The following is a 23,062-nucleotide window of genomic DNA, read 5'->3' as shown; positions in this document are numbered from 1 at the left end:
CTGGTCAAATTCATTACTGTCTGTTTAATTGTGACAGATAAAGAGAGGTTGGCTGAGTAGGTTGAGCTAATCTGGTAAAGGCTGAATGGGCGGAGCTAATCTTCTGTAGACTATTACAGAAACAATGAAATGAATGGGGGCAATGGCCTCAGCTATATAAATGATTACTATCTGACCCCTCCCATTTCCACCTATCTGTCCTGTTCTCTATCTATCTGTTTCTTATCAATCAGAGATTTACCATTCTTCTACTGTTAAACTGCTGTGTGTGTGTGTGTGTGTGTGTGTGTGTGTGTGTGTAGACAGTAGTGGTGTCAGACAGAATTTAAATAAAAAAGTAATATAAATTAATTTTTTTTAATAAAACATAATAGAACTGAGGTAGGTACTTATATTGGGTCTCTGGCTTTCACTCAGTAATAAGATTTCTGACTATGTATAACTACACTAATCCCCTAATCCAGGTGTTTAAAATATGAGCTTAATCAAAGCACAGCTACACAACTGATGATCTGGAGCAGTGGATAGTTCTGCTTATGTTCATGTAGAGCAGTGTGTCACTCGTGTGATAGACAGTAGTAATAAACGTGTGTTTGTATTTAAAACATGATTCTTGTTCCACTGCACGTACTCCTGTTGGTAGTGGAGAACTCTCTGAATGAAGGAGGTTTGATGGATTTAGATGCTCTGCTGAACTGCTGAGTTTTATTGAGGGTCAGTGGAGTGGAGTAGCTGATCTCTTCAGCTTACTTTCTCATTACTGAACACACTCTCTTTAACTGAACCGCGTGTGTGTGTTTTATCTCATAAAGTCTCCCTAAGAGTATTCTCTCTCTCTCTCTCTCTCTCTCTCTTAGTGTTAGTAAACCTGTGTGCGGTTAGCTGAGACCAAGTGTGTGTGTGGTAGTGTGTAAGTTTTACAGTGTGTGTACATGTATGTTTACTCACTCTGGGGTCAGGCTACAGGGTATGAGTCAGACGGGGGCCTTAAAGGGGCGGGGCTACACTTAAACATGAACCTGCCTGATGGCATTACTGTTGATATCCATTATGTAATGGAGAGAGAGAGAGAAAGAGAGAGGGAGGGAGGGAAAGAGAGAGATACGAGAGAGAGTATAAACAGAGAGCAAAAAAAGACCAAACGTGTGGTTGGAGGACGGGACCCTGTATAAATGAGACTTGTTTTATGCTTTTGGGGATATATGGCAAAGAGAATGAAGATCACACCTAAGGCGTTTCAGGAATAAGTTGTAGGTGTCATAGTGTCTGTTTGGAGCTGCTCTAAAACAGCTGATATTCTTTCTAAAAAGAATGAATGAATGAAAAGAGAGAGCAAACCAGATACAAAAAGATACAGCAAACAAAACAAGAAAACGAAACAACAAACTTTAGAAAAAACAGAAATGCTTCAGATGTTCCAACTGATTTATTACATATATCTCTGTAATCTCAGTGACTCTGACTTGTTTAAATTGTTATATCTGATTAGAAGGAGACATATTTGGAACTAGAGAAGAATGCGCTCAGGAGAGCCTTTGATGGATGTAAACACTATAGACAGCACTTTAATGGTTTAATGGCAGTATGAACCTCTTTGAAGCTTTTCAGATGTGTCATCACCTTATCTTTTCTGCGGAGCTCCAGGACGGTGAACTTCTGATGTGACTTAGATTTCTCTAATGAATGAGAAATGGCAGGGGAGCGTGTTTGGATGTACATTCTATTAAATATTAAATATATATATATATATATATATATATATATATATATATATATATATATATATATATATATATATATATATATATTGAGAAAACACAGGAGACCCACAGCAATTGAGTTCCAGATTAAGTCCCAGATCTTCGGTGTTTTTTTACCAGTGGATGGGCTTGATTGACAGATACTGGTGATGACAGATTAATGTACTGATATTCTTCTGATACTGTAGTTCTGACAAACAGAAAAAGAAGGAAAGAAAAACAAAAAGAGAGAATATGCTATGCAATACTTTTTACGTCTCAAGACTAACATGATTGACTATTTAAACTACTTGACTCTATTGACTAGATGGTTTGTTATAGAAATAATTTCTAAAGAGAGAAATCAAAAGAAAAAGTAGAAGGAAAACAAAGCACAGAATAAGAGAAGACAAAAGCCTGTAGGAACAATAAGGAGTGTTTTGTAAGGGATGAAGGCAGGTAAAGCAAACAGGAAGCCAAACAGAAACTGCAGGCAGACAGCAGCAGCAGCAGTCTGAACGCCTCCAGGTCTGGAATAGAGGGAGCTGAAGAGACCGAGAGGAGAGATATATTGCGCAAAGGAAGTTCCAGAAGATGTCTGGAGGCTAAAATTATCACCCTGACACCTTGTCTGCTCTGAGCTGTCCAGGCTGCCTGACTGCCTGCTCTGTAATCGTGCCTGCAAGGATTGTTGTAAATTCGTTGGTTCGAGCTCTTCTCACCTGAGGATCCGGTTATGGCGCTTGTGCAGCTGTGTGTACCTGAGAGAGGGAACAGCAGAGTGTCCTGTGATCACTACAAAACGGTGAGCACTGAGCTGCAGGAGGACTACTGCAGGGTCTGAAGCAGAAACAAAAATGGGCTTAAAATAGAGCCTGGAGGAATGCCACACCGCTCTGCTTCGTTTAGATTTTTGGAGCAGGAAACTGCATGGATGAGTTTACAAAGCCTGTTCATCAAGTCGAGGACAGACAGCCTCTTAACATTTGTTGATATTATTATCCAGTAATTACCTGTAAAACAGTGCAGGTATTTTTTCCACACAGGGGTTTTTCCACACTTTGGGAAATTCTTTACCTGCAGCCGTTTAGGTGGAGTTTTAGAGGTTGAGTAACTACAAATAATCATAAATATTTTTGTAATCACTTGTCATTTACATAACATTAAAACCACCTCTTTAAAATTGTGTAGGTCATCCTGAGCTGGTCATGCCACCATCTGCTGATCATTCGATTAGTCAACGATTATTTCTGCCATGTCCTCCATCTCTAAAAACAACAGAAAAACAGCTAAACATGAGATTTAAAAGGCATTTAAGTGTCCACATGTTGTTTAGACGTGGATAGTACATATATTTAGTGATTAAATATGTAATCTGTTGTGTTTGGGCACTTTAGGAGAAACAGACCAGGTTTCTTTTGTCTCCAGCACTTTGTGTAATGCACTACTGTTACAAATTAACGATAAGTCAACAATGAAATTTGTAGTCGACAAATAAATCGACTAATCGTTGCAGCCCTAGTGTGCTGGGGAATCTGGCGCTGTGAAGGGGTTGTTATAATGCGTGAGTGTTTTGCAGATTGTTTAAGTGCTGTAAGTTGTGGGGTGTGGTCTTTATGAGCATCTGTAACCATTAGGCAGCCATGACACTTCCACCATTCACCTGTCACCTCTTTCTTTTAGAGAACTTTTGGTAGGTACTGACCACTGAATACCAGAAGCACCTCACAAGACCTGCCTGATGTTCTGAACATGTTCTGAACCTCCAGTCAGATAGCCGCTCTTGTCTACCACCTCGTTACAGATGACAATGGATCCAGAAACACCCTGATTGGTGCAGTTAAATGTAGTAAATGTTAGAACATTTGTGATGCAAACAACACAGAGAACCCCTGTGAAAGGTTTCCCTGTGTATACTGTATAGAGTTTTGAGTATTTCACCATTTTGTGTTAATAATACTCACTACATTACGTTTGGTTTGTTATGACCTCTAGAAAGATCTGATAAAACTTTGGATGAATTAAGGGGATATATAGTCATAGACCTCTGCTTTTAAAGATGATAAAGTGTGTGTCGCGTGAGTGTGTGTCATGCTGGTTTCACAGGCACTTAAAGGATCCAAAATAACAACTCTTATTCAGCCAGTTTGACACGGCTGCTTAACAATAGCTGGTGATAGCATCTCTCAGTGCAGCGCTGACCGCCACTCTTCACAGCTGACCTCTCAGTCACCTCAGTGCATTTTCTAATGTAATTATCTTTAAGTGGGCTGTTATTTAAAGCTAGTGGTGGTGTGTGTGAGTGTGTGAGGGTGTGTGTGTGGTAATGGAGTTTGAAGGCCTCTGGGAAACGTTGCATTGTAAGACTCTCTGCATTAGGCCTGTAATTACAGCGGAGTGGGGACGGTGGGTTTTAGGAAATTCCTCTAAGGTTGCTTTAAAGTTCTCAGGTAATAAAGTGAGATGAAAGCTGAAGCTGCAGCAGCTGATGGAGAACCGCTGACAGCTCACTGCAACACACACACACACACACACTGCGTCTGACTCACGGATGTGTGTGTGTAAACACTCCAATGCTGTGCAAACACCTACTGAGCTTACCTACTGTGTGTGTGTGTGTGTGTGTGAGGGTACTTTGTGGCAAATATGCCTAAAGGCTAAACTTCAAACAGACAGAGCTTATTCTGATTCACATGGTCGTCAACAGAAAGCCCCGCCCACTTGAGAGAACACAAATAACAGCAGCGTGACACCCAGAGCCGCTGAGCATTATGGGTAAATGAGTCAGAGGGACAGCACTTTTTGTCTCACCAGAGCGGGACAGTCCCACCACATGAAACTCTGAGTGTATAAGTATGTGGGTGGGGGGACAAGAGAGGACATTGATTTAAAGTGTAAGGATTTTGTAGGACAGTGTAGTAATTTAGGGTGTAGTGATTTGGCGTGTAGTGGTTTAGGGTGTAGTGATTTGGCGTGTAGTGGTTTAGGGTGTAGTGATTTGGCGTGTAGTGGTTTAGGGTGTAGTGATTTGGCGTGTAGTGGTTTAGGGTGTAGTGATTTGGCGTGTAGTGGTTTAGGGTGTAGTGATTTGGCGTGTAGTGGTTTAGGGTGTAGTGATTTGGCGTGTAGTGGTTTAGGGTGTAGTGATTTGGCTTGTAGTGGTTTAGGGTGTAGTGATTTGGCGTGTAGTGGTTTAGGGTGTAGTGATTTGGCGTGTAGTGGTTTAGGGTGTAGTGATTTGGCGTGTAGTGGTTTAGGGTGTAGTGATTTGGCGTGTAGTGGTTTAGGGTGTAGTGATTTGGCGTGTAGTGGTTTAGGGTGTAGTGATTTGGCGTGTAGTGGTTTAGGGTGTAGTGATTTGGCGTGTAGTGGTTTAGGGTGTAGTGATTTGGCTTGTAGTGGTTTAGGGTGTAGTGATTTGGCGTGTAGAGGTTTAGGGTGTAGTGATTTGGCGTGTAGTGGTTTAGGGTGTAGTGATTTGGCGTGTAGTGGTTTAGGGTGTAGTGATTTGGCGTGTAGTGGTTTAGGGTGTAGTGATTTGGCGTGTAGTGGTTTAGGGTGTAGTGATTTGGCGTGTAGTGGTTTAGGGTGTAGTGATTTTGATGGTCATGTTTAGGGTTTTGTAGTGCTTGAGGATTTTGTCATTTTTGCTGTAGTGGTTTAAAGCAAGCTTATGTATGATGTTTCGCATTAAATATGAGTTTTTCTCTGATGAATGAAAACACTGTGATTGACGCTGTCTGTTGTGAGGAGAATAGCATGTCTGCCTTTGCTGCTCTGAGTTTTCCACGCGGCTAACTTCACTGTGTAACGTGGGGAGGCATGGCGACACTCTGGAGAACAGATTAATGCTGTGAATATTGAGTCATTTTTGTGTAATATCCTAATTTGTTATTCTACCACATCAGGCCAGATGTGACTGTCAGTGATGGTTTTAAACCCATGAGTTTAGGCTGTACTGATAGGGTGTGGCATTGTGCTTTAGGGTGTAAATGATTGAGGCTACAGTGATTTAAGTCTACTGTTTTAGGGATTAGCCATTTATGATGTAGTGTTTTGGGGTGTAGTATTTTAGTGCGTGATGATTTAGTAACTAACGAGGCAGGTGTAGTAACTAACGAGGCAGGTGTAGTAACTAACGAGGCAGGTGTAGTAACTAACGAGGCAGGTGTAGTAACTAACGAGGCAGTGCCTTATGATAAAATAAATAAAGGTGTAGAAATGTACACAGTGTAGTGTTTTATGGTGTAATGAGTTAAGGTGTAGTTATTGAGGGTGTCTCATTTAATTACACTCCTCTTTTAAACTTCTAGGATCACTATTTTTGGTGGCCTGTATGAGTCTGTGTGTGTATGAAAGAGAGAGAGTGTATGTGTTTGTGTTTGTGTGTGTGTGTGTGTGTGCACCTGTTGGTTCCCATCATTATAAACTCCTGACTAATTCCCCTCAGCTTTGTTCTCCTTAACAACAGACTAAGCGGCACGCAGGATCAGTGCTGTAGTGTGTGTGTGTGTAGTGTGTGTGTGTGTAGTGTGTGTGTGTGTAGTGTGTGTGTGTGTGTGTGTGTGTGTGCGGTGTGTGTGTGAGTGTGTGTGTGTGTAGTGTGTGCGGTGTGTGTGTAGTGTCTGTAGTGTGTGTGTAGTGTGTGTAGTGTGTGTAGTGTGTGTAGTGTGTGTAGTGTGTGTGTGTGTGTGTGTAGTGTGTGTGTGTGTAGTGTGTAGTGTGTGTAGTGCAGGCGTGTGGGCCGGGTCAGGTTCTGAAGGTTCTGTAGTAAAGTGTGGAACAGGCGTGTGGGGCGGGTCAGGTTCTGAAGGTTCTGTAGTAAAGTGTGGAACAGGCGTGTGGGGCGGGTCAGGTTCTGAAGGTTCTGTAGTAAAGTGTGGAACAGGCGTGTGAGGCGGGTCAGGTTCTGAAGGTTCTGTAGTAAAGTGTGGAACAGGCGTGTGGGGCGGGTCAGGTTCTGAAGGTTCTGTAGTAAAGTGTGGAACAGGCGTGTGGGGCGGGTCAGGTTCTGAAGGTTCTGTAGTAAAGTGTGGAACAGGCGTGTGAGGCGGGTCAGGTTCTGAAGGTTCTGTAGTAAAGTGTGGAACAGGCGTGTGGGGCGGGTCAGGTTCTGAAGGTTCTGTAGTGTGGTGTGGAACAGGCGTGTGGGGCGGGTCAGGTTCTGAAGGTTCTGTAGTAAAGTGTGGAACAGGCGTGTGGGGCGGGTCAGGTTCTGAAGGTTCTGTAGTAAAGTGTGGAACAGGCGTGTGAGGCGGGTCAGGTTCTGAAGGTTCTGTAGTAAAGTGTGGAACAGGCGTGTGAGGCGGGTCAGGTTCTGAAGGTTCTGTAGTAAAGTGTGGAACAGGCGTGTGGGGCGGGTCAGGTTCCGAAGGTTCTGTAGTAAAGTGTGGAACAGGCGTGTGGGGCGGGTCAGGTTCTGAAGGTTCTGTAGTAAAGTGTGGAACAGGCGTGTGGGCCGGGTCAGGTTCTGAAGGTTCTGTAGTAAAGTGTGGAACAGGCGTGTGGGCCGGGTCAGGTTCTGAAGGTTCTGTAGTAAAGTGTGGAACAGGCGTGTGAGGCGGGTCAGGTTCTGAAGGTTCTGTAGTAAAGTGTGGAACAGGCGTGTGGGCCGGGTCAGGTTCTGAAGGTTCTGTAGTAAAGTGTGGAACAGGCGTGTGGGGCGGGTCAGGTTCTGAAGGTTCTGTAGTAAAGTGTGGAACAGGCGTGTGGGGCGGGTCAGGTTCTGAAGGTTCTGTAGTAAAGTGTGGAACAGGCGTGTGGGCCGGGTCAGGTTCTGAAGGTTCTGTAGTAAAGTGTGGAACAGGCGTGTGGGGCGGGTCAGGTTCTGAAGGTTCTGTAGTGTGGTGTGGAACAGGCGTGTGAGGCGGGTCAGGTTCTGAAGGTTCTGTAGTAAAGTGTGGAACAGGCGTGTGAGGCGGGTCAGGTTCTGAAGGTTCTGTAGTAAAGTGTGGAACAGGCGTGTGGGGCGGGTCAGGTTCTGAAGGTTCTGTAGTAAAGTGTGGAACAGGCGTGTGAGGCGGGTCAGGTTCTGAAGGTTCTGTAGTAAAGTGTGGAACAGGCGTGTGAGGCGGGTCAGGTTCCGAAGGTTCTGTAGTAAAGTGTGGAACAGGCGTGTGAGGCGGGTCAGGTTCTGAAGGTTCTGTAGTAAAGTGTGGAACAGGCGTGTGGGGCGGGTCAGGTTCTGAAGGTTCTGTAGTGTGGTGTGGAACAGGCGTGTGGGGCGGGTCAGGTTCTGAAGGTTCTGTAGTAAAGTGTGGAACAGGCGTGTGGGCCGGGTCAGGTTCTGAAGGTTCTGTAGTAAAGTGTGGAACAGGCGTGTGGGGCGGGTCAGGTTCTGAAGGTTCTGTAGTAAAGTGTGGAACAGGCGTGTGGGCCGGGTCAGGTTCTGAAGGTTCTGTAGTAAAGTGTGGAACAGGCGTGTGGGGCGGGTCAGGTTCTGAAGGTTCTGTAGTGTGGTGTGGAACAGGCGTGTGGGGCGGGTCAGGTTCTGAAGGTTCTGTAGTAAAGTGTGGAACAGGCGTGTGGGGCGGGTCAGGTTCTGAAGGTTCTGTAGTAAAGTGTGGAACAGGCGTGTGGGGCGGGTCAGGTTCTGAAGGTTCTGTAGTGTGGTGTGGAACAGGCGTGTGAGGCGGGTCAGGTTCTGAAGGTTCTGTAGTAAAGTGTGGAACAGGCGTGTGGGGCGGGTCAGGTTCTGAAGGTTCTGTAGTAAAGTGTGGAACAGGCGTGTGAGGCGGGTCAGGTTCTGAAGGTTCTGTAGTAAAGTGTGGAACAGGCGTGTGGGGCGGGTCAGGTTCTGAAGGTTCTGTAGTAAAGTGTGGAACAGGCGTGTGGGGCGGGTCAGGTTCTGAAGGTTCTGTAGTAAAGTGTGGAACAGGCGTGTGAGGCGGGTCAGGTTCTGAAGGTTCTGTAGTAAAGTGTGGAACAGGCGTGTGGGGCGGGTCAGGTTCTGAAGGTTCTGTAGTAAAGTGTGGAACAGGCGTGTGGGGCGGGTCAGGTTCTGAAGGTTCTGTAGTAAAGTGTGGAACAGGCGTGTGGGGCGGGTCAGGTTCTGAAGGTTCTGTAGTAAAGTGTGGAACAGGCGTGTGGGCCGGGTCAGGTTCTGAAGGTTCTGTAGTAAAGTGTGGAACAGGCGTGTGGGGCGGGTCAGGTTCTGAAGGTTCTGTAGTGTGGTGTGGAACAGGCGTGTGGGGCGGGTCAGGTTCTGAAGGTTCTGTAGTAAAGTGTGGAACAGGCGTGTGGGGCGGGTCAGGTTCTGAAGGTTCTGTAGTGTGGTGTGGAACAGGCATGTGGGGCGGGTCAGGTTCTGAAGGTTCTGTAGTAAAGTGTGGAACAGGCGTGTGGGGCGGGTCAGGTTCTGAAGGTTCTGTAGTAAAGTGTGGAACAGGCGTGTGGGGCAGGTCAGGTTCTGAAGGTTCTGTAGTAAAGTGTGGAACAGGCGTGTGGGGCGGGGCGGGTTCTGTGGTTCTGTGGTGTGGTTCTGGTGTGAGCTCAGGGGGAACAGGGTATTAGAGTCTGCAGTTCAGAGCCGGTTCTGTTCTGAGCTGAATGAGAGCCTGTAATGAGATGCTGAACGTTTCACATCTTTAAACTATTCACCCCCCCCCCCCCCCCCCCCACAGAGAGAGAGAGAGAGAGAGAGGAAAAGAAAAAGAGAGAGAGAGAAAGAGAGAGAGGGGGGAGAGGGGGAGGAGGGAAGCCCTCAGTGTTCCAGTCTGAATGGGGGGCCGTCCCACAGCTAACAAAAGCTCCTAAAGCTGTGAAGCCGTGGAGCTCCGGCTCAGCGTTCTGCTTCACTGCTGAACTCAACTGGACCTGTTTCTAGTTTTAAACCTGGTTTTAGCCGCGTTTGGGATCAGAAAGCTGGACGGACGGACGGACAGACTGTTACTGAGCTCTGTTTTCTCTCTGTGGTCAGATCTACACAGACTGGGCCAATCACTACTTGGCGAAATCGGGACACAAGCGGCTGATTAAGGACCTGCAGCAGGATGTGAGTGATGGAGTTCTTCTGGCGGAGATCATCCAGGTTGTCGGTAAGAAAGTGATTTATTTTTTATTGGAGATAAACTCTCAGCACTAACTGCACTGCTGCCACTTCATTTCTATATTTTATATAAAACTTTACAATAAGGGTCACAACTAACAGAACCTACCACAGTATTAAACATAAACTGTACCCATTAAATATCCTGTCTAATGTTATTAATCAAGAACTGCTAGAAAAATGTAGCAGATGAAAGGGATTTAACTGTTTAAACATAACTGAATAAAAGTGAAGTATTCACTTAAAATAAATGGTAACACTTTACAATAAGTGTACATTAATTAACAATATCTACAACAGAATGTCACTAATTATTAATTGACACTAGTTTTAACAAATTACATGATAGCATGATTAAATGATATAGATAACAGATATTTTCAATTATAATGGATTGAGACATTATTATTTTTAATATGCTAAAAAAAAAATCAACTAGTGTCAATAATAATTTGTTGTGACATTCTGCTGTAAGCACTGTTAAATAATGTACCTGTATTGTAAAGTGTAACTATTTCTTTTAAATTAATAATTTACTTTTTATTAATTTACATTTAAACATTAAATCCCATACTTTTGCTGTTTTTACACTCGTCATGTAACTGCTGTTACTCTTGTTACTTTTACTTACTTTTGTTATGCTTGTTGTGTAAACATTATTCTGATCAGTTTAGGACTGATAATGTGAATTGGGACACTCCCAGTCATCTTTATTAATACACACCCTCCTATCAGCTGTTACACACCAGCACCCCGTCCACTACTGCTGCTGACCATGCTGGGAATCTGATGCATGCCTGCCCCAACTGTCCTCCTGCCCTCATGCCCCAACTGTCCTCCTGCCCTCATGCCCCTCCGCCCCACTACCCCACCGCCCGACTACCCCACTGCGGTATCAGACATACATTAAACACTGCAGCCCATATAGTCTATAAATTCTGTCAAGGTTTTTTGACTTTTTAGCTTAAAACACACACACACACACACACACTCACACACACACACAGCAAGAGAGAGAGAGCGGTGTTATCTGATATCTCCTTCTCAGCAGTGTCAATGGGGCCACTTTGCTTCTTTTGGAGACAAGAGGGAATATCACACCGGACAAGTGCTGCTGAAACACGATCTCTAGCTGTCCCTCACACACACACACACACACACACACACACACACACACTAGCTGTTTTAGGGGCTGAGTGGTGTATAAAGGCTGATGTATGGCCCTTTGGCTTTGCTTGTAAGGTATTTATAAATCCTTTGACTTCTCCTCAGGCAGTTTAGGTAGTATAATGAGCTCTATTACAGAGTTCTGTTGTGGGGCCCAAGGGTGCTCATGCTTGTGCAGGAGTCAGAGGCTGTCAGTGTGTGTGTGTGTGTGTGTGTGTGTGTGTGTGTGTACCTGACCTGTTACCTGCAGTGTAGGTGCTACAGTGGTATAGGCCCTGGGACAGAGCTCTGTCATGGGGCACTTGATGTTTGTGGTGCAGGAGTTTCTGGCTGTTAGGTTAGGTGTGTATGTCAGCTGGGAGCGTGAACAGGCTGTGTGTGTGTGTGTGTGTGTGTGTGTGAATGTGTGTGTCTGTTTGTGTTTACTCACACAGTCTCACCATGCTTACTCAGCTGGCCTGTTCTCCATTCCTGTGCCCCTCCTCCTGCAGTGTAGGTGGCATAATGGGCCCTGTGGCAGAGCTCCACTATAGGGCTCATGGAGTCTCTGGTGTAGGAACATCAAACTGTCAAATTGTGTGTGTGTGTGTGTGTGTGTGTGTGTGTGTGTGTGTGTGTGTGTGCAACAGCTGAAACTAGATGCTGATGCTTAAATCCCTCATTTTTAAGAATTTAGTTACACTTAAGACCTGTAAAACTACATGGGATACCATAGCAACATATTCTAGAGCAAGCTTATAGCAACCATTTAGGAATTTATAGCAACTGCTTACCAACAGCATAGCAACTTTATGGAATGAAATATCCACTGCATAGCAACCACCTTGGACACTGTAGCAACTTCTAAACCAGTTGCATATCAACCACTTGGAACAGAAACCCACCAGTGAGCTGCAATTCACTACAGGAAACAGACTGCCACTGTTTTAGCTGATTTTAGTTTTTATGATCTCTGGTATGATTTTATGATTCCTACTGTTAAATTCTCATTTTACCTTATTTGTTTTATATCTTTTGTTTGTAATATCTTTTATATCTCATTAAAATGCTGTTTTATTTATTTTTTTGTCAATCCCTTCCCTGTGTAATTGCTCAGCTACATTGTAAATGAGAGCCATCCTCAATGTACTTTAAATAAAGGTTGATTGATTGAAACCCTCTAGAAATTATATAGTGGCCACCTGGGATTCCATAACAACCACCTGGGTTATTATAAACTATATAGAAATACTGAGACAGGTGCTCTGTAAGTTTATACTGCTTTTGTTGGAGTAACTGTGTCTGTGTCTGGGGAAGGCTTTCTCCTGAATTTTGGAGCATTGCTGTAAGGATTTGATTGCACTCAGTAACAAGAGTGTTTGTTACTCATCCCCATCATCCCAGAGATCAGAGTTCCACTGCTCCACAGATCACTGCTGGGTGGCTTTCCTATTCTATTGGCAGTACTTCTCTAAACAAGTTGATTAGTTAGAGTTAGTTGTATTAGTTTGATACGCAACAGTTATATTTGCATTTGTAATCAGATTCTGGTAAAAAGAAACGGCTGTGGGACGGGCCAATAGTTTACGCTCTGCACTTTCTCACACTTTCTCCTCCCGATTCAGTCGAACTACCATTCAGAGAGAATTAGGCGGAATGTGAAAGAGTCACTAATGCAGGATCTGTTTTCCTTCTCTCCTTTCAGCCAATGAAAAGATTGAAGACATCAATGGCTGTCCAAAGAGCCGCTCTCAGATGGTGAGTTCTGTTCCGTGTTCTTTTTCTTTTCACGGCCCCTGGGCGCTAACTTTACTACTCCTCCAGCGATTATCGGCACTTTGAGAGAGTTCACTGTGAGCCAGCTGTTTTTATCCTGACAATAAAACGCTAAAACTGTAAAAAACCACCATGAAGCTTTTCCCTTCCTGAGATCTCAGAGTGGATCTCCACCCTAATTCTTTTCTCTTTTTGTGGCACAACTTGTATGTACCCTTTTATTACCCTTTAATTATATCCATATGTTAAAATAAAAGCACCTCATAGACTCCAAATCTTATGAAAAATGGTAAAAACAATGAATGCCTTTATAATCTAATCACTGTAGAGCATTAGTTTGAAAGTAATTCAAGTTTTAGGAAAATCATAGGTAGTTAGATAATGAAAATATGTCTCGGGCAATAATAATTATAATTATATATATATATATATATTACATATTATTATTATTTTTTTTTTGCAATCAGCCAATTAACACACATCACATATAACATTTTGTGCCTCATGCATTCATTTTTAAACCACATCAGCTTACAGCCTACAGTCTGTTTTTACTCATTTGCAGACATCCCAGAATACTCTGGTTAAGAGTTTAGATGCAATAATACATTTGATTACTCAGCTAAAATGCAGCTGTGTTTATCAGACTTTTAGATGTTTTATTCCAGTTTAATAAATGTGCTGCGCTGCATGACTGACTGAATGATCAGATATCTGCAGAAATCTGATTATGAGTGAATTTCTGAGTGGATGTAAACTCAGTGTCTCAGTCTTTAGGCAGAGTGTATCCTAACCGTTTGGGGTAATACGTTTCTGTGAGGGAACTGTAGATGTCCAGACGTCTGATTAAATTCACCACCTCTGTGAATATTTGTGACTCGTTCAGGAGTTTCTCTACAGTGGAGAGTTTCACTCCTATCACTTTGTTCACATCTCGGCTGTTTAAATTTTCTCCTTCAGTGCTTTTATTTTGAAATTTTTGTGGGCTTTTTTAAACATCTGTAGAAAAGTTTCAGTAGAAGGGTTTGGGTTTGGAACAGAGCCAGACCTGCCCAGCCGGATCATTACAGAGAGGACGGAGAAACGTCTCTATTTTAGCCGAACCCAGAGCTCACGGAGAGGTTAGAGGTTAAGTGTCACTGGTAACGTGAGAACTAGTGGCTAGCAGCTGTGGTCAGTCGGCCGGTCTGGATTACAGGGGTCTGATTGGGGTAATATTGCTCTGATGAGGGGTTGGTGCTTCGCGGGGGGATCTGAAGCAGGGGTGTGTGTGTGTTTTGGGTTGGGTAGGCCTCTCTGGGTTTTTTGTCTGGTTGGTGGTGAGTAAAGTTTCTGGAGATGGATGAGAGTTACTATAGTGTTACTATAGGTCCTGCCCACTAATCTGCTCTTCCTGCTACAGTTCCTCTATAGGACCAACTTTACAGAACCTCAATCAATCCTAATGAGTAGTGAGAGACTGTAGCTCCGCCCCCTCAGTGTATATCTGCCACTTCTGAATGATTAAGGTCATGAAGTTAGACACTTCTGGTGATACGAAGAAAAAAGAGATTAAAAATAAAAAACACTTATTCTCTCCATCATTACTCACCTCCGTCCCACCAGCTTCCACACCCTGACTTTTCCTAGCATGTGTGAGTGTAAGTGTGTGTGTGTGTGTGTCTGTGTCTGTCTGTGTCTGTGGGGATGCATCACTGAAGCAGCGCTGGCAGCAGGTGCACACACAGCCGTTATGCTAATTCTGATTGTTGACTAAAATTGCTCTTGGTATTTAATAAGCTCCAATAACCCAGATTGAACACACACACACACACACATCATTCCTCAGAGCTACCAGAACCCTTATCCTTGCGTTCACTCACTGGCCACTTTAATAGAAACTCTTAGCTTGTGCTTCCACTCACTGGCCACTTTATTAGAAACACCTACTTTTTACTTCCATTCTTCGGCCACTTTATTAGAAACTGTTATCTATCTTGGTTGAGAGTGGCTCTGTTGTTAGAACTGAGGACGAATAACACACACTGTGTATCAGCAGCTACAGTCTCTAACTGTACACCAGCAGGGTGGAGGTACAGGGAAGGGGTTTCCAGTAAAGTGGCCCACGTTTAATTCCTGTCTGATCATCGCTGTGTCTGTGCTGACTCTTCTGTCTGAACGCTGCTCTCTGGACTAGCGCTGGATCACTGAGTGTTTTTGTAGCGGCTCACTGAGTCTGATCCTCTTTAAACCCGGTGCAGCGACAGTTCTGCAGACACTAGACCCCACTGCATTCAGAACCACCAGCCGCCACCACTGACCCCCCACCCAGACCGGCTGTGTGTGTGTGTGACAGGGCTGTTGACACATGCTTGTGAAAAACACAGGAAATCTCTCAGAGTCTCTGAGTGTCTATGGGTCTGTGTGTGTGTGTGTGTGTGTGTTTGTGTTTGTGTTTGTGTTCTTCATGACGTTTAGACAATCCATTTTTACTCAGTCTCGTCTTACAGGTCCTCATGTACCATTATAAAGGAACGCAAGCAGAAGTAAGGTAAAATAAGGGTGACTACAGATCAGCCTTCACCACAGAATACCTTAAACATGGAGTCTCGTAACTTACTTCACATCTTCTGTTAAAAGTTGTTTCTGTGAGCATGAGTGTCTGTGAGATCCTGGTGTTGGAGTAGAACTGTACTGGTTAAATACTCCAGAAGAGATTAAGATGTGTTGGTCCATTTCAGCCACGCTACAGCGTTACACGGTGCACGCCGCTTGGCCATATAACAATCACAGCTATGCCTGTTTACGATACCCCTTACGTATAAAAGCACAGTAAGACTGAGCTGATTTGAAAGGGGGCGTAACCTGAGCTTGTGGTAGAATGGAGAGTTTATCAGCTGGGCTGGTTCAGCCCAAACAGCAGCAGGATAACCATCTCCCAGTCAATCTGGAATACTGGAGAAATCTGATTGTCTGATCTAGATCCTGTCAGGAATGCAGGCCGCAGTGTCCTACTTGCCACGTATCTCTCAGAGCAGTGGATGTGGGTGGATTGGGGTCATTCTGGGTGGTTGAGTGGGTTAAGTGGGGGGTCGCGCCTGAGTGTGTGTTTATGTGTATTTTGGTGTATTAAGGAGATACTCTGTAAAGTAACTGGAGGTGAAAATGTGGAAATGGTTAATTTTACAGTGCTGTGTGTGTGTGTGTGTGTGTGTGTGTGTGTGTGTGTGTGTGTTAATATGGAATGTAATTCAGTGTCTGTATTTGATTAAAACAGTTTTAGTCTGTTCACTTTTGTATCTGATCCTAAATGCTTATATCACTGTGTGAAATTAATTATTGAAAATCCTGCTACATTTTTGATACAAAAGGACCGTTTGTATAAAAAAAATCTTATTTTCCATTAAAAAGTCAGACTAGATCTACTGATTTGATTTGTGTACAGTAAAATTGTATTATCTTCTTAGTGAGAGAGTTTTTACTCTCGTTGTTGGCACTGTCACTGTGGTGTTACGTATAAGAGGCTTGGACCCGTATCTCTGTAGAGTTGCTTTGTGACGTGTTGTATAAAGCTCTATATTAATAAATTAGATATGAATTGAATCTTCAATACACAGAGTTCATTATAAAGTAATTAAATGGTTTATCACTGACCCCTGGTGAAAACTGTTAAATTTGTTGCAATATGTGTTGTAGTTTACGGGAAGGATGAGGGGGAAATGTGTGGAGGGTTAAATGTGTGAGATCAGTTCCACACTGTAGTCTCTAAACTGCTGTACTGTCATCTGAGAACGCTCCTCTCTGCTGCAGACTGGGGATAATGTCCACTTATGATCCTCTAACACAACAGGATCGTAACTGGATCAGGAGTAAAAGTGCATAACACTATATTGTATCCTCCTCTATTAAAGTTAATTTACACTGATGTCACTGAGCAGACACTTAAAAGGGATTTGTCATTCGCTCAGGACCTTCAGCGCTAGGGTTGCTATAGTTTTGAGGGTAAAGCTACAACAAATCAGCCACAAAACTCAACATTTAACCCTGGTGTATGGCATTAGATTGGTGAATGAGTTTGTGGCAGTGAGTAATTGAGTTACAGTGATTTTATCACAGTTAAGGAGTGTTAAATACCAGTTAATCCAAATGCTCTACTGCAGATTAATGCTTTAATAATTAATGCATCACAGTTGTTATATGTATAAAAATCACTGCAGTATTACCCAGGACAGTATTTTGTTGGCACGTGTGCAGCTGTGCATGATTTACACTCTTTGAAATGTTTTTATTTAGAAGAGATATTTTTACTCTCAGCTGAGGGGAGGGGTGGAGGGGGTTTAAAGGGAAACTGGAATCCAGTGCAGATTCCAGACCCATAATTCAACTCTGTGCCCCCCCTTTATGGTACCAGCTGTCACTCAGCAGCAGCAGCTGGGCTGTGAGTGTGTGTGTGTGTGTGTGTGTGTGTGTTGAGCAGTAGGTATTTTATTGTATTTCTTTAAAGGGGAAGTCCTTTGACTGATAATAGCCGTTGGTGCTCTGATATAAACCCTGATGATGTCATACGGCTTCAGCTGGGTTTTGTAGTCTGAAGGCGTGTTCAGGGAACTAACCGCTTTTATTTAATATTGTTTTTGAGGGCGGTTTCAGCCTCATTTAAAACATTTCAACAATTCAGTGCAGTATCTGTAAAGCAGCATTATTTTCCAAAACAATTCAGCTGCAAAACATCTAGAGCTTAGCCGAGTCTTACCTGAGATAAATACAGGTATTATACACTGTCTGAACCACTGAGCCAACACACTTTAACCCCTCCCTGATGTAGTAAATAGGGTTAATTATGAAAACCTCTTCATGTCCACACAACTGAGTTGGAGAATCATTTAAACCTTTTAAATTCCTTTAGTACCTGTTGATGGTGGTATGATGGGGAGAGATCAAGATACCTGAGGCTCATGGATGCACGAGGGGACTAAAGCTGTCCTGACTGGGTGGAACTACACCTCTGTACACAAGCAATGTTTAATGATGGTTATGGAAAATGCATGTTACAACACACAGTATATATTAAACATTATAAAATATTATTATTCAAAACAATTTCTTACTTGAACATTTCTGTATTTTCAATGTGCTCAGCCAATCAGATTCCTTCTTTACCTTCCTGGTCATCGCTTATGTCAAACAGTGTCTCTTAGCAACAGGGCAGTTGAAACACCCTTAATGATTGAGAGGGTTTGCATGCTGCTTTGACTGAGCGATCTGAGCAACTTATCAGTGAGGCACACTCCCGCGCTACAGTGTAAACAGTGGTTTATAGGTGGTACACATCACTCAGAGCCTTCACTTATGTTCCTCATTTGATCCAGAGGAAAGCTGATGAATAATTTCTCTTTTATTCTTCCTCTCTCTCTGTCTCTGCAGATTGAGAATATTGATACCTGTCTGACATTTCTGGCAGCTAAAGGTGTGAACATACAGGGACTGTCTGCAGAAGGTAGGTGAACAGATCTAATCATTACAACTTTACTCACTCATTTTAAAGAGGAAATAAGAAAACAATGGTAAAAGAGCCTATATGGCTCAGATTTCTGTGGCAGTGTAAAGAGCAAATACACGTTTAAAAATGTTTAGTTCTGTTTGGGGCACATCTGTATGTGGTACTGATGTCGGATTCATATCCAGTTTGTGGCAATGCAACTCTGTCTGAACGGCCAAATGATAATTCATGTGACTTCCAGAGAAGGGAAAAGGGATGATAGCAGTGAGTGAGGGGGTACGTGGTGGGCTGCTGCATAAAAAAAGCTTAAAAACTACATTTTATATAGCTGACACTAACCAAAAAAAAATTGTGTTTGAGTTTGTGTCAGTTTAGGAGCATAAACTTATTAAAATATAACATGAACAGCCTACACAGGAAATTTGGCAGTGTTAAATCAACACTGTTAGTGTTAAATTAACACTGAGAGTGTAAAGTTTAACACTAATAAGTGTTAATTTAACAATAACAGTGTTGATTTAACACTGCCAAATTTCCTGTGTAAAATAAACATCAGATTTGGTGATATAATGTCCAAAAGATCAGGGGTATTAGCTCAGATTGTGTCGCCTCTTGATGCAGGAACAGCCTCTACTCTTCTAGAAAGTGTGACAGCAAGTTGAACTCCCCAGGAGCTCAACTCGCTTGGAGGAGAACATTAACCATTACACCAGCTAACACATGCTGGCTCTGGGTAGCTACACCCATGCTAAGTGTTGAAGGAGAGGGAAGCTCATTCTACCCTCCGATTTATACTTGAGTCACAGCAGAATCTACAGCAAGGCCTGCATAAGTGGCCTACTCCATTGTGAGCATTTATACTTGGTGTGTCTGCATTGTTGAGCCTCACATCAACAATGCAAAGTGTTGGATGGAGTGGTGTAAAGCACACCAGTGTAAAGTTTGATGGAAGGGATATTATAGTGTTTTTCACAATCCCCCCATAAACACACTCCTAAACCTTATGGAAAACATTCCCAGAAGAGTGGAAGCTGTTCTAGCTGTAAAGGGTGGGCTGACATCACATTAAACACTATGGATTAAGATGGTATGTCCCTCAAATTCAAGAAGCAGATGAGTGAATACTTTTGAATATATTTGACACAGGTTTTTGTTCTGTAAGGTTAAGAGTGTGTACTACACTGGCAGTCGCAGGTGAGAAACCATATTTACATTACTTCTCTCTCTTTCTCTCTGTTTCTCTGCAGAGATCAGGAATGGTAATCTGAAGGCGATTCTGGGGCTTTTCTTCAGTTTATCGCGCTACAAACAGCAGCAACAACAGCAGAGGCAGCCACCCCCGACACACACACATCACACACACACAGCTCACAGCAGCACAAACTCCGCCCCCCCGCATGGGACACACAGCCACCGAGCGCAGGCAGAGATGCAGTCCAGGTAACGTCTCAATACTTTCTGTTTATTTTACCCACAGTGAGCTGTGCTGAACTGAGAAAAATGATCTTATTATCTTCACTTCTTCATCTGTGTTTTCTATACCTGTCACAGCTCTATTCTAACACTCAAACACACACACACTAACCCAGACTATTCAGTGAACAGCACATTAACCCCATCAGTTCAGTGTACAGCAGTGTAGCTCCACTCATTCTACAGCCTACAGCCTTTAAGCCTCTTCCATTTAGCAATTAGCCAAATCCATTCAGTCTTCACCAGTTTAGCCCCACCCATTGGGTCTATAGCAGTTTAGCTCCACCCATTATGTATACAACAGTTTAGCCCCACCCATTCAATCTACAGCAGTTTAGCCCCACCCCTTCAGACCAAAGTGGTGACTGGAGCTGTACATTTATTTTCTTTCTGGGAACAACTCTACTGTTCTACTTCATTCATATTCATATTCTCTCTCTCTCTCTCTCTCATTGTCTCTCTCCCTTCTTCTAATCTAGGGGTGCCACTGAGAGCAAACTTCTCAAGTTTTCCATTGGTCAGAAAAAATCATCTAGGTTAGCCCCTCTCACTGTCTGCCCCCTCTTTCTCTCGCGTCCCTGCGTTCCTCATCTTCAGCCTGACCTTCCTCACCCTCCTCTTCCTCACCCTCCTCTTCCTCAGCAACCGTCTGCATGCTGTGATAAAGAGCAATTTCACACCCAAAATACTGAATCCCAGCTCGTCTCAATCTGATTTAATCTGGCTGCTTTAAGAGCAGCAGTGTGTGTGTGTGTGTGTGTGTGTTGGGGTGTTGGTGTGTGTGTGTGTTGGGGTGTTGGTGTGTGTGTGCACGCATCATTGGTGGACGGTCAAGGGGAATATTTAAAGAAAAAGTTTTGTGATTTTTTTTTTTATCTCTCCATAACTTCGCCCCCTTTTACCTCAGATCTAGCAGATCAGCTGAGAGGTGTTTGGTGCTTGTTGAGTTTTACACTGGAGTGATGTCTAATCTAAACGAGAGTGTAAAGCTGAATAAGATCAGGAATCTCTGAGCTGAGCGACTGGTTTGAAGGTTTTACTGAACTGGTTCTTCTTCAGTGTGGTGTTATTAATTATCAGTGATTAATTATGCGTGTGTTCTGAATGCTGGAGTGGATGGTTTTGCTGAAATGCTGATTTGACTAACAATTAATAAAACAGCCACCAGTTAGCATCGGCAAAAAGGACATGTTGCTAACTGTGTGGGCTGGTCTGTTTTATTAAACAGCCATATTAGCTCAGAGTTAGATTCACTGTTATTAACACCATAAGCAAACTTATTTACTACAGATCTCTAAAATTAAAATAAAGAAATGTGATTTTAAATACTGACTGATTTATTATTATTATTATTATTATTATTATTATTATTATTATTATTATTCCTGTGTAAATGAACACTGTAGGTTTGTGTTAATTCAGAATTCTGCATTTAGTATTTATTAAATTATATTTAATTATACACCCTCTAGTGGTGAACCTGTGTTGTTACATTTACATATTTCTACAGGTTTACACTGAAGGAGAATTCCACCCATTTTTCTATATTTGCTCATAATTCAGTGTGTGAGGTGAGTTCAGACATCTGTTTACCTCTGTAGTGAACTGTAACAGGAGTCACCATGACAACAATACAAATACAGGCCCTTTTTACCATCGAAGACCAGCAGTGGCCTAAACACGTTTCATTGCTTAATATGAAATCTTTTTGGAAAAATTAAAAGAAAAGCAGAGCAGAGTGTTTTCTTTTGCTGCACAGCAGCCTGCATGTATCCCTTCATGTGTAAATGAGTCACACTGCACAGCTGAGAGCTGCTCTAGCTGAGAACAGGTCAGTATAACTGCAGGTTTGCTTAAGGAACTAATAATGTTGACTTATGTATTTGTAAATCTCATGACGTGCAGCGTTGCTTAGTTTGCCCTAGTGACGTGAGATGAGGGAGATTACAGTGTTTAAGGTCAGAGAGGAGCAGATCAATATGAAAAAGCTTTATATCACAGCTGCTTTAATATAAAACTAATGCTAATAATGCACGTAAAGCTGCACGTCACTCCAGCTCATATTTAGATCAATAAATCCTGAATAATTATTATATAATTAGTTCCATGCTTTGTGTGAGTTGCGTCAGTGCTGTGTTATGCTGCATTATTAGCTGCATGTTAGCATTTAGCATTTGAATGCCTTGAGTGGCAAAAAGGCACTAAATAAGTGTAATTGTCGGTAAGGAACTTACTCTCACTTTTCCCTTTTGTTTTTCTTCACTTGCCTCACAGTGTTTATATTTAAGTGTTTAAGTGATTAATTTTTCATATTTTTTTATTAGCAAATTTACACCAGCTACATATATCTGCTTTACTTCAATCAGAAATACTCAGCAGCTAGCATAATAGACTGTACTTAAATAAAAGTTCTCTTTTAAATTTAATTATATTAATTAATGTTCACTGGCCCCTCTGATCCTGCAACATGCGCTCCAGTCTTTTTTTCCTTGAATAAAGTTTTATTTTATGAATGGGGGGTTAAGTGTGTGGACGGTGCTACTTTGTGTCAGATCTGTCCACACAATTGCATCAGCTTGGTACCTACAGAGAGACATCATTTATATTTATATGTGAAAATCTGAAATTTCGTGCTATATGTGAAGATGTTTTAGTTTATGCCTTATGTACTTCACTATTTTTGGATTTGGTCTAAAGCGCTGCCACTATAATCAGGAGGTTGTTGGTTTGAATCCTGGTCATGCAGCTTGCCATCAGCTGCTGGAGCTCTGAGAGAGCACAATTGGCCTTGCTCTCTCTGGGTGAGTAGATGACGCTCTTTCCCCTCATTACTCCTTTGGTGACGTTGATCAGCACAAGGCTGCGTCTGTGAGCTGATGTATCAAAACCGAGTCGCTGCGCTTTCCTCCCAGCTTTTGCGCTGTGATGATACTCGGTAATGCTTCATCAGCAGCAGCTCAAAAAGAAGCAGAGTCTGACTTCATATGTATCTTCACCCTCCTAGAGTTGGGGCAGCACTAGTGATAGGGGAAGAGCAGCTAAAAAGTCTGAGTGGGATTATCCACATATCTTAAAGTGGGGAGAAAAGTGGGATTTAAAAAAAAGAAAAGATCAACAGAGTTTTTAGAAATCTCCACCTTTAGTTTGATGTGTGTACAGGAAGCAAAATGCAGCTAAATAGCTGTTTTAAAAAGATCAGGATATGTTTGGAAAGGGCTCTAATTAGTGCTTATAAGAGCTTCTACTGGAGCAAAGCCTGGAGTTAACCAACACAGGAGCACATGGCCTCTATATATGCAGTGGTGGCTGAGGCCAGAAGGGGGAGTCCTTACACTAAAAACTCAGAATGCTGTTAAACTAGGCTGCATGTGGAGTGAACACAGGCAAGAGTTACTGCTTTGA

The 23,062-nt window shown here is 42.8% G+C and overlaps 1 protein-coding gene across 4 annotated transcripts in view; it reads left to right on the top strand.

The window, feature by feature from the left end:
• The window catches only part of nav2a (neuron navigator 2a), a 114,315-nt gene that overhangs the window by 20,290 nt on the left and 70,963 nt on the right, over window positions 1–23,062 (top strand). For 2 of the 4 annotated variants that reach the window (XM_049465272.1, XM_049465274.1), the window contains exons 2-6: window positions 9,658–9,775; window positions 12,638–12,690; window positions 18,112–18,184; window positions 19,435–19,627; window positions 20,140–20,196. In XM_049465272.1, coding sequence (XP_049321229.1) covers window positions 9,658–9,775; window positions 12,638–12,690; window positions 18,112–18,184; window positions 19,435–19,627; window positions 20,140–20,196 — 494 coding nt within the window. The remainder of the gene's footprint in view (window positions 1–9,657; window positions 9,776–12,637; window positions 12,691–18,111; window positions 18,185–19,434; window positions 19,628–20,139; window positions 20,197–23,062) is intronic. The other 2 variants (XM_049465273.1, XM_049465275.1) reach the window with 1 other exon arrangement.

The sequence above is a fragment of the Astyanax mexicanus genome, chromosome 16, assembly GCF_023375975.1.
Source record: "Astyanax mexicanus isolate ESR-SI-001 chromosome 16, AstMex3_surface, whole genome shotgun sequence".
NCBI classification, from domain to species: Eukaryota; Metazoa; Chordata; class Actinopteri; order Characiformes; family Acestrorhamphidae; genus Astyanax; species Astyanax mexicanus.
Note: the sequence above shows the minus strand (reverse complement) of the source record. Positions and strands in the feature narration are given on the sequence as shown.